This window comes from Dama dama, chromosome 31, assembly GCF_033118175.1.
Source record: "Dama dama isolate Ldn47 chromosome 31, ASM3311817v1, whole genome shotgun sequence".
Classification (NCBI taxonomy): domain Eukaryota; kingdom Metazoa; phylum Chordata; class Mammalia; order Artiodactyla; family Cervidae; genus Dama; species Dama dama.
The window spans coordinates 31,206,361-31,218,732 of NC_083711.1; the positions used below are offsets into that span (position 1 = coordinate 31,206,361).

Here is a 12,372-nt window from a genome sequence, read left to right on the forward strand (position 1 = left end):
TAAAATAGGCTGAATGTAGTCAAAGAGGATGTTTGGTACAGATACCCAGTGCATTTCCCAAGTATACATGTTCACCTTGAATTCACTCCCCTAAAGTAGTAGGGAGTAAGTCAACTTCACATTCTCCTCTAGTAAAAGATTCCGCTTATCAGATTTTTACTGAAGAAAGCTTTGTGGAACTTCATGACAGGAGCAGGACGTAAGCACTGCTCTCAAAGAGCTTTTGATTTAAACAGGGAAAGAGACGCAAGTCGCCAACGCTAACGCAACATGAAAACCTGATTACTGTGGCAGCAGAGTGGTGAACAGACCATTATGAAGAGTGAACAAGAGGAGCTGGTTTTTGCCAGGCTGCAAGAAGAAAGCTGCCCAGGTGGTACATCTGAACAGAGCTTGGAAAGATGAGAAGTGCTGGCCAGGCCATCAGAGAAACAGCATGTGCCAAGACAGCCGTGCTCAGTGAGGACACTAGGGATTTCGGTGACAGTCATGGAACCAAGAGCAGCCTGACCCCCACCGCTAGCTCCAGAGAGGCCTTCTGTGGGCTGGTTTCTGGCATTGCTGACAAGGTGTTGGTGAGTTCAAGGTAAATTCAGGGAATTTCAAACAGACTAATTAGAGAAGTGGATGTGGGTAAGTGTTGGGAGGGAAGAAGTAAGTAAAGGAGAAAGGACTGGAAAAGGGATTAAAACAGGGCTAAATAGTAAGACTTGACTCTGAACGGGGAGTACCATTACTAGACTGGTGGGTAAAGAAAACCAATGTGGACAGTGGACAGAGAAGGTGAGGTAAGTGGTGATCAATGCAGGGATACAACTGTATTTAAAGGGACCAGGACGGAGGGCCTGCCCTAGGGGCTCTAGGAACAAAATCAGGAGGATTTTGGAGTTACAAATGAAGGGACTTGGTGAATAATTTTATTGGGGGAATGGTAGTAAGATAATGGAAGAAATTAAAAGAAGGCTTTAGACTGATGATTCAGAAGTTACTTTCTGAAGCCTGATGGAAGTAAATGGTATAAGCCAGCATTCAGAGGACTGAGGTGTGAATAAGAATTAGGAAAGTAAAAGTGATCCAAGAATCTTACGGAGGAGGAGAGACAAAGAGCAGGATAAAGGGGAGGCTAAGGAAAGTTTAAAAAGTAGTAGAGTTAACAGTAAGGAGAAAGGATTGAATCAAGAGGAAAAGGCTGAAAAGGCAAGATAGATAAGCTGATTTTTGATTGTGATCAAGAAAGGTGAAGAGGTTGACCTAAGGAAAACAAAAGAAGAGCTTGCCAGGAAGAAGATACTGGCTACCATTTGTAACACAGAGAAGGATGGTGAGGAAATAGGTAATTTGAAAGAATGAGAAAAGAATGTTGAGATGTTTCAGAGCTAACAGCCTCTATTAGCATCTCATTTTCTCTGAATAAGAGTGGCAGCAGAGATGGCTGTGACCTTAATAGGGAAAAGAGATGTCTTATTTGTTCTCAATCTTCCTGAAGTTCCATGGGTTAATAACATTAAATTTAAATGTCTGGCAATCCGACTTACCCCTTGTCACGCAGAAGAAAATTTAACTACTTCCTTCATTTTACAGAGTATACGAGTTAAATTTGGTAATGACCTCTTACTGATAGAATAGTTCAAAGCACTGCAAATTCTGTTTTGATCTACAGAATTCAAGCAGCATAAACCAGAATTTGTTATTCATTCAAGAATACGGAAGGGAGATCTTCTGGGCAAATAATATACTCAGTTTCAAATGATATTAGGGATACAGAAAATAATATATATACATAATGTGTCAAGGGCAATAAAATACTACAAACGAAATCATCAACAATGAGAGAAGTGCTGACATGATGCAGTAATAGCTTTTATGTGGTAGAAATGACAAGTGAAGGATTTGTGCATAACAAACGTGCTGGTTGGCAATGCTGAATACATGGGTTAAAAAGTCTAAGGCACACACACAAAGCTGATTTTTGATCATGATCAAGAAAGGTAAAGAGGCTGATCTTTTCAAAAGAACAAAAGAAGAGTTTGCCAGGAGGAAGATACTGGGTACTGTTTGTAACACAGAGGAGGATGGTGAGGAAATAGGTAATTTGAAAAGTAATTTGAAACATACTATTAGTAGCTTAGACAAAAGGACTGTAAGCTAATATCTCAACCAAAGTAAAGATACCTGAAGTCAACACAAAATGAATATACCAAATTCATGCTGTAACATTACAGCTTTTAAAGAACAAATCACTCTGCAGTCTTAATTTGAAAAGACAGGAGGAAAATCTCTCCTTCACAGACTAAAGACATGGCATGGCCACGCATAAAGAAAACTAAAATACAAAACCACTCATCGTCAATAAGACGATAAGATTAGCAACCCATATATTTACTACATGGTCTCCATGTGTTTATGAATGCAATTATCCTAAGTGGGTGAGAATTAAGGCACATTATTTTATGGTTGCAAGTTCACTGGGATCAATTAATCTAATGTTCTGATCAACAATATTACTTGATATGCTAATTACCAGGGAGGGCTTCCTGTGGGATGATACTGGAAAAAAGCCCCACGTGACCTGAAAAGTACTCCGGGTGAGAGCATTCTGTAAATGCCACGTAGGAGCGGAAAGGAGCCGATGCTCATGCCATTAGTGAGGAAGCCGAATGACGCCCGTACCTCCGGTCAGGCTGGTGCTGCCCAGGGCCCACCTCCTCGGGACAATCCTGTAACATGGGCTGGAGTTCTTCCTGCGGAGAGGGCGTCAGAGTGGCGGTGGACTGATGGCTGTAAGACACGGCAGCCGGAGAGGAGGCGGCTCCCCGCACCGGGGGCGTGGGACCGCGCTCGTCTTCCTCGTCTTCTAGTTCGCCTTGTTGCAGATACATCCGCGCTGGGGCCACGGGGCATGGCATTTCTTGGTCATAGCTAGAACAAATCATAAGGACACTTAGACTCACTTCAGGTTATTCCAATGAACTATCTGCAGAGGTAGCGGAGTGTTAGTGTTGAATTGCTGTTGAAATCTGACTGCTCAGGCCACCTTCAGAAGGTATTGCTGGGACTCCCCTGGCGGTCGAGTGGATAAGAACTCACCTGCCAATGTGGGGCACAAGGGTTCAATCCCCGGTCTGGGAAGATCCCACAGGCTGCTGGGCAATTGAGCTCGTGTGCTACCTACCTACTGAGCCTGTGTGCTGGAGCTACTGAGGCCCCTGCACCTAGAGTCCGTGCTCCTCAACAAGAGCAGTCACCACAATGAGAAGCCCACGTACCACAATTAGAGGGTAGACCCTGCTCCCCGCAATAGAGAAAGCCCACACACCGCCATCAAAGACCCAGTGCAGCCATGAATAAATAAATAAATAAGAATTTCCAAAAAAAGAGGAGGTATTGTTTAGAGGAAAAAAAAAAAAAAAAGCTCACCGTCATAAAGATGCCAGAGATAACATTGCTATAGATAACAAAGTTTTCTCTTTGGGATTACAATTCAGTTGGCTCATTATAGGCTCTGAGAAGTCATGCAATAAAGAAATCTAACTAAGTTTAATTTAGTAAACCCCAAATGTGTTTGATCTCTTCAATCCCTCCAACCCAACATGATCTCTAAAGGATGATTCAGGATGGTCTTGAAAATAATCCAAAGACAATATGCCAAACCCTGAGAAAAATTACTCTTGAAAATCCCTCTGGAGGGAGATACATTGGAGATCAACTTATTAGCCCAATATAATCCACTTTTCCTCTAAAATCGTAATAGATCAGTATTTCTTCGGTTGAGCACAAAATATAGTCTTGTTGGCTTGCATGTGGGATGGTGAATGAAAAACACAATAAATAAAATAATCAATAAACTATAAAATGTCCCCTTCTCTTCCATAGCTAGAGCTGTGTGGAAGCTTTAAATGAATCTGGTGAATGTTTGTTCCTTTCTCTTTTACCTCAGGGCATACAATTGTTAATTAGAATGGCAGTAACTTGATGCATTATATAAATCGTGTTCATGTTACCCTGCTTATTCATTCTCTACCACGTACCTTGTTTACCAGAACTCAGGAAAGTTGATGCTCATATAACATGATTTCTTTGTATCTTTATATCTCCTTTTAATGAACAAATCCCACTCTCTGTGACACTTCTCCCTGTTTCCTGTGTCTCTTGTACTCATTTTGACATTCCTCTCTTCTACCTTAAACTGTTCCCCAGTTCATTTCTATTCTACTTCTAAAAATCTCTAGAATCTATTCCTTTTTCTCCATCCTCACACTGCTTTTTATTATAATGAGCACCACGCTCTGGTTATTCACCTGTTTTAAGGTAATAAGTGGCTCTTTAGTTGCCTATAGAATAAAATATGAGGACCTAAACAACACAGTCAAAGTATCTGTGTAATCTGGCAAGAATACTGGAATTGGTTGCCATTTTCTGCTCCAGGGGATTGTCCTGATCCAGGGATCAAATCCAGGTCTCCTGCACTAGTAGGCAGATTGTTTACTGACTGAGCCACCAGGGAAGCCCTTACGATGGTGAGTTCCCTGGTAAAAATGACTCCCGGGTGTACCTTAGGACTGTTTGGGGTTCCCAAGGGCAAGAAGGCTATAGAGTACCTCAGTGGAGAAAATACATGTATTTAGATAAGCTTTGCTGAGGAATGACTCACAGTGCTGTTGGCTGTGAATTCAATGTTAATGAGTCAACAATATACATTAAATAAGGTGTCTTTTAAACAAAAACACATATAAAAGAAGGTTATGTATGGATCTCCATTTCCATCTCCAGGGATCTTTCTTCCCCAGGGATTGAATCCCGGTCTCCTGCACTGCAGGCAGATTCTTTACCATCTGAGCCACCAGGGAAACTCTTCGTATGGACAGACTGACAAAAATGTAACCAGAGCTTACAGGAACCTCACCTCTCATTTCTCCAAGTGGTTCAGTATTTGATAATTCAGTGCTTAGAAAATAAAAGTAAAGAGACTTTGTTTCCTGTCATAGTTGGAACTCTAAAACTGTTTTTTGTTTTATTTTTGTGGAGAATAAAAGAACAACGTCTTCATCTCAATATCAGTCTTTAGAAAGACTATTTTCGGGCCAATCTTGCACTTCCTTTGTTAATTCTCTATATCAAAGGAGTTCTCTTCCACTGATCACCCAAGTGAAGCTGCTGCTTTTGTTTTGTTGGGTGGTACCACATCTAGTTCTACACACCCTGAAGTGAGGAAGAAGCACGCTAACTCTCTAATTGCTGTCACGTGGGTTTTTTACACTCAGTAAATCCTTGTGAGAAACAATTCAGCAAAGTTTAAACTTCTACAGTTTTCAGCAGAATGTGATCATATCTGAGGGCAAACAGTTTTCAGGATGCTGGAGCGGTGGTATGAATCCATACACTTAATTTATGAAAATTTAGAGACGTACAACAGAATTTTTGATATTTGAAAAATACAACATCAAATATAGAGAGTGATATGTAAGTGACCTCATATATATTCATGACCATGTATGCTAATTATATGTATATAAAGTAAAATACTTATAAATATAAATATGTAAACTGTGTATGTGTGTATGTGAATGGGTGTGTGTGTGGGGGGGTGTGGGGGTGTGTGTGTATGTATTCATGACTCATGTTCTGAGTTCCAAAAGAAGCTTCCAAGATATGAATTCCTTTTGTTGTTGCAAAACTGAGGAGGGTTTCTAAGTCGTGCTGACCCATCAGTATTGTTCTATTTAGAGACAAAGGTCCATGGACCTTAAGAATCAGTCTCCCTGGATGACTGGTTTAGGGAACCCTGCTGCCCCACTTACGTCTGTCCTGGAACCCCGCTTACCTTTCGCCCACAGAGATGCTGTACTCTTCACTGTTGCTGGGAGGAGGAGGATGTGCCGGGGGCGGGGGCAGCAGGTCTGCCCAGCTCATGCCGCCTTGCTTCGGGACTTTGGGTGTCCGTGCACCTTTCTTATGCCCTTGACTCCCTTGAAAAGAAATAAAAGCCAACTTTTATTTCTGAATTTTAAATCTTTTCTATGATCCACAGGTTAATAATCCACATATTATCAATGTTACTAATAATCCACACATTATGTTCTGTAAATATGATCTTGTACTTCAGATACAGAGATAGACACACTTTTCTTCTTGAATTTTAAACAGAACTTTGTACAAAAGAAAATGCAGAATACTGACAAGCTTAACTGCAAAATAAATAGTGAAAGAGCAATAAAACCATAAATGAATTTTTATAAGTCATATCATTAATAGTGATCTTTGTGCAGCAATTAATTGCATTATGGATTATCATCTAAAACAAATGAGCTGTAGACACACTTTCTGAAGTGCCTTTCTATTATTTAATTGCTGGAACCTAAAATACAATATGATACAGATACGATCTATTACATTTCCACTGTTGCATTAAATTACCGAGTATATATAATTTGTATTTGTCCACTGAAACGTTTTAGGCACAATGAAATTACTAGTTTTTGTCAGAAAGACAGGTGCAGATGAAAATAACTGCTGGAAGAACTAATATATCTAACAACAAAAGAAGCAGAAAAATGGTTTTTAAAAAGGAGCAGAAGTGTTTTTAGCCACTGTTTCTATAAAATTATGGCTTAGAGTGAAATAATGTTGCTTGAACATTCTTAGAAGTTTAAAATAGCTCAATTATTCAAGTTGCCCAACATTCTGGTATTAGATTTGGTATATTCTTTAAACATAGGTAGCTGCACATTTTGGTATATTCATTTTAAAATAACGTTAGGTCAAAAGATATTTGGAGATAAAATGGTTGTTATCCTCCTCCTCCAATAGGATATATTCTACATTCTTAAGTAAATTACAGACAATGAGTCTGTAATTATTTTTCTCATATGATCCCTTAAATTCAGTGAATTGTCTTGTTTTTTTTTTTTTAAACCTTTCTGAAACAGCTCCAACTCACATGGTACATGAAACAGGTCTGAATGTATTCAATGAGACTTATTTTTTTAAGTCACTTGGGAATTTTCAAATAACAGTGTTTGTGAAGCCAGATGTTCTTGCACTGGCCTGTTACTACACCAAGTGTGGGCTGCGGGACAGGCTGTTATTTACAAATTATGATGGTCAGGCTTCTGCCTGTTTGTCTCTCCTCCTCCACTCAGCGGTCCTGTCTTAGAATGGCTAGGCGTGTACTGAGGAGCTGACTGTACCCACAGCCTTTTGTCTTGATTTCCTGGCACTCATCTACTATAACAACTCCACCTGTCCTGAAAGGCCTTACATCACAAATCTCTCCTATACTTCATTTAATTGCCTCATTCTCTCCCCTAATTATTTACCACCAGATTTCACATCATGTTACCTTTTTACCACATATTCACAGAATACTAAATACCAAATAGCCGCAGAACATCAGGATCTGATGGGATCCTGAGGGATGGAGAAAGGCAATTGAATAACAGCCCAGAATCTTTTTTTTTTCTTTTTCCATTAAGACATTTTTCTCTTTAAGTGGCTAAGAATTCAAAGAAGAAATGGCATGGGATAGCAAATATAAAAATACTTTATATAGCTGTCCCAAGAGTACATCTTTGAAAATTGTCTCTTAATTTAGAAATGCTTAATGCTTCTGCCTACTTAGGCAGAGGTGAGAATCCAAACAGCAAACTCACCACTGGAAGGTACTGAGTAATAATCTGTCAGTCTAGCTCTTTCCCAGTGTCTTTATTATAGTTTAGAGTTTACTTACTTTAAAAAATATAAAAAGTCATTTGATAAGATTTGTTAAAAACAGTCCAACAATACGTAGTAAAACAAGAGTAGATCTAAAAAGGTATAGAGCTATTCCTAAGCTCCTTAATTCAACTAGAAACAATTTCAATCAGTGACAAAACACAGGCTAGAAAACGCCAAATCAGCATGCCTTCATCAAGGCAAGATGGGAAAATGCAAATACCATATGCATTACAGAAGAGGGGTAGAGACATTTGGCTAAAAGCACCTACTGGCAACTTTAATCCAGTTGCTAGGAGGTAATATATCTACCCTCTCCTGGAGAAACAAACCAGAGTCAAGATCAGTTGGTTTTGTCCTCATTGTGGTGTGACTTGCCACATGTTCGTTCTAATAATGAACCGCCTTTAATTAGAAAAACAGGGCTTAAGTACCAGCAAGCTCCCATCTGCAGCCGCTGTCAGGAAAACAGCTGGCAAACAGCTGCACCAGCATGAAAACCACAGGGAAGAGGCCTCGGCGCGGCTTCTGAGGCCCGTACACTGACGCTGGGAGGCTGCTTTACGAGATTTTAGAGCAGGAACTAAGCAAGGGGTAGAGAGATTGTTAACTGAGGCAGGTTCCAATTGTACCTAAATCTCATGATACCATCTCTTGGGCTTTTGATCCTACTCAAGTGTACTGAAGTTTCATATGCTTTAACAGACTACCTTCAAATAGTAACATAGTTAGCAGATTAACTGTATGTGCAATATTTTTAGTTATATTTTTGCTGAGATGGAAAAAGTGTTTCAACTGCCTCTAAAGATTCAGTCATGCTTCTGGCTTTAATAGAGCTCCTTAAAAAGGAAGAAAATAGGAGCCTCAACCTTCATTACTAAATAGAACATAAAATGGTTCAGTGAGTGGACAGTAGTTCACATTGCAGAGACAAGACCTATGCCTGGAAGATTCAAATCATATAAACTGATTAGACATGTCATATTTCAGATCATTAGCATTCAAGCTAAAGAAACGCACCATCTCTTTAAAGGAGAGACTGGCCTTCTCCTTGGTTTCCCTTACTTACCTGATGTACTACTTCCCCTGTCTGAACTGTTGTAGGATCCTCCAGTATTCTGGTCATATGACTGGTTGTACGGGATAGTTGGAGCAATTGTGTCATTTGCACGATAATCTGGACATTTCAGATGGAAAAAAAGTCATACATTTATTTTGGTGCCTCAATCATTTACCAAGGATTAAGCTTTTAAATTATCATACTGATCACTTGCTAAGATGGACATGCGTTTAGAATGAAAGGTCAAGAAAAAATAAAGATCTTTAAACATGTCTACTTTAAGATATGTAAAATACAAACTCTTTGTGTCTTCTTTACATGAATCAGACTAAGCATAAGTGTGAATGCATCCTCCCAGGGACTATTTCTTCTCTTTAAAACACTTATAAATCAGCTAAGGCATAAGTCAGCTTTGCTTGACTTCTTATCTTTAAAAATATGGTAACAAAATAATTTTAATAATAAGAAATTGTAAAATGTCATGTCTGTGAATCATTAAAAAATAACAAAACATAAAACTGAAACTTGCCAGGAAGATTATGTCTAATTAAAAATACAGATAAGAAGAAGAAGTAGCTCAGTCTTCCACAAATACTTCTGCTTGCTTAGGGAGAGGTGAAAATCTGAGTGAAAAACTCACCCCAGGAATGTACTGAGTAATAATCTATCAGTCTAGCTGCATTCCAGTGTCTTTATTATAGTTTGACATACCAAGTCTGTTTATAAGCAGTATAAACAATATATCACAGCTCTAAAATATTTGTACAGAGGACTGTTAAACCTTTCCAAAGTCCACAATAAGGTCGTATACTCTGCAGGAATATTATGACAATAGTTTGAATCCCTACTGTAAACTCCATGATTATAGAAACTCTCCTATTCATCTTGGTCATGAACTCATGTATTATGCTAAGTGAAATAAGTCACACGGAGAAAGGCAAATATTGCATGATATCACTCATAGTTGGAATCTAAAAAATTCAGCAAGCTAGTGAATATAACAAAAAGAAGGAGATTCACAGATACAGAAAACAAACTAGTGGTTATCAGCAGGGAGAGGAAACGGGGAGGGGCATACAGGTAAGGGACTAATAGCTGTATTATATATAAAATAAGCTACAAGGATATACTGTTCAACACAAGGAATGTAGCCAGTATTTTATAACTATAAATGGAGTATAACCTTTAAAAATTGTGAATGACTACATTGTACACCTGTAACTTCTGCAACAGTGTACATCAACTATACTTCAAGAAAAAAAATGGTTAGAAAATATCTATTGAATTGGGTTATTATACCAATCAAATGTTTTCTTAAACTGGGAATAAAGCAAGATGACTGACTTATTAAAGTAAAACATATAACACTATCTCTTGGTAATTTCCAACTGTAATACATTTAGCTTTGAAAAAAACATTTCCAAGTCAAGCCTAAAAAAAAAGAAATCTGTGTTTCTAATTATCTGCAATTAAATATATCCTTTACCTGGACACTCATACAAAACTGTCCTGACTTATTCAAATTAGAGCATTCCCTTTATTTCTAGAGGTTTAATTTTGTAAATCATGTTATTAAAGCAGTAACCTAGAGGAACTACAAAGAAATCAAATACCTATCCCTTCCAACTCACCCATTTTACAATAGAGAAACATTCCCCTCAGGCCATAAAATACTATTCCGCAGTTATAAGTTAACACTGAACTCAATTTACTTTAGGTTCTATCCTGACAGACTTCAACCAGGTCAAAGAAATTTAGGGTCTAAAATCATACATTGCAGCAGTCTTAGTAACCACAAGAGGTAGGAGAAATATAAAAAATTGAACCACTTCTCCAGTTCAAGCTTATTTTTTTCAGTTTGATATAAAAATGCCATTCATTTATGTGACCATGTAGAAGCAATTATCTTCCATTCTCGAGTGGAAAGAATGGGAGAGTCTATTTATTTAAAAGGTGAGGTATTGTGACGGCTGTACATCTGCCTTATGAATAAAAGATTCTGTCCAGAGCAATCCCTCACCTCCGATTAAATTTAAATTAATCTCGAAACCATTTGGAAATACTTATATATTATTATAAAATCAATTTTCCAAGGTTATTGTTGGGCTAATTAACTTTCCGACACTGGACGTTTTGAAAACCAAAGAAATCAGAAAACCTTAGTGACAAAAGACAGATGTCACTGGCGAGTTCCAGACAAGCTTTGGCATGTAGTGCTGAAGGGTTAAGGCAGCCAATACAGAAAACGGGGGGAATAAAGGCAGGCCTCCTCACCTTTGTTCAGTTTGTTTTGCTCCATGATGTTATACTGAATCGACGCCACTTCCTGTTTCTGCTGGCCGGGTGCCTTCCAGTGCTTCTCACCGGAGTCCCCGCTGCCGTTGTTCACGCTGCTGCTGAGGTTTGACTGGATGAGCTGGGTGGTGGCATAAGGGGTGGGCTGCCCTGATGGATTGACAAAACGCCCGTCCTTCAGATTTGGGCTATTGAAGGTTTTCATCTCATTGATTTTGTTACTAAGGTCCACATCACCATAAACAGTTGACTCGGGGAGCATCAGATTTGTTTGTTTGTTATCCAGTTGGTTGTTATAATTTGCTATACAATCAGCTATGTGCAATGGGGAGGAAAAGGAAAAAGTCATTCTGCATGGTCATTCGTTTTAAATTTCCTCGTGAGAAGCTTTGTGAGTCACAGTAAAACTGTTATATAAAGTATAAATGGGCTTAAACACAATGAATAAAAAGGACCAAGTATTCTTATGTCCTTTCTGAAGAACAGAATCAAATGTTCTTTCAAAAAAAAAAAAAAATTGAGGGAGTAAGAGAGGACATGTAATTTATATGGAGACTAAATAATTCTGAACTTCAGTTAGTGTTATGTAGTTTACAAATAATGAACTCAATTTAAGTAATTTTCCTTTAACAATCACATTAATGGGAAATGCACTAAGAGAATATATACATGAATATCTTTATGTGCCAAGTTTAAATTTTCTAATCTGGAGTTACTGAACTATTTGAAGTTACTAGCTAGCTGTTGAAGCAACAGAACAAGGCTAATAGGTTAAGAGTCCAGACCGTCTCCCTCCCCTAAAAGACGTCTGCGCTCAGATCAAATAACTTGAGATATCAATACTGTATAAAGTACCTCTATTCAAAAAAATGAGGAACAGAGGTAAAGTGATGGTAAACAATACTCGGGAGAGTTTTATTAGTTTTTTCCCTTGGTCACATAAGATAATCATTATCAAGAAAAGCTATTATATAATCATTTTGCATGGTTTCATAATGATACCTCAAGATATATAAAATGACAATAATGATGGTCAAATGAATCACAGTAGGCAGGGCAATTTAATCAAATAACACCTGTAATAATCTGTCTAATATTTCAACTTCACTCTAATTTTTCCTTCATTTAAACATTTAAGAGTGAAATAAGTAATATATACATAGAAATGCTTAAGGTCTGCATTTGAAAATATTAAAATAGCAGAAAGAACTAAAATCATCATATAAAACTAAAATATTATTTAAATCAAAATTTAGTTAAGTTATAATAGTAAAAATACCACTATTTTATTCATAGTGGCTGCAATA

General features: G+C 38.0%; 1 protein-coding gene across 1 annotated transcript in view; it reads right to left on the bottom strand.

Annotated features, from left to right (window-relative positions):
- The window catches only part of ROBO1 (roundabout guidance receptor 1), a 442,006-nt gene that overhangs the window by 29,230 nt on the left and 400,404 nt on the right, over positions 1-12,372 (bottom strand). The window contains exons 21-24 of the mRNA XM_061134342.1: positions 11,045-11,380; positions 8,780-8,887; positions 5,822-5,966; positions 2,671-2,919 (exon numbers count right to left, since the gene is read on the bottom strand). Coding sequence (XP_060990325.1) covers positions 2,671-2,919; positions 5,822-5,966; positions 8,780-8,887; positions 11,045-11,380 — 838 coding nt within the window. The remainder of the gene's footprint in view (positions 1-2,670; positions 2,920-5,821; positions 5,967-8,779; positions 8,888-11,044; positions 11,381-12,372) is intronic.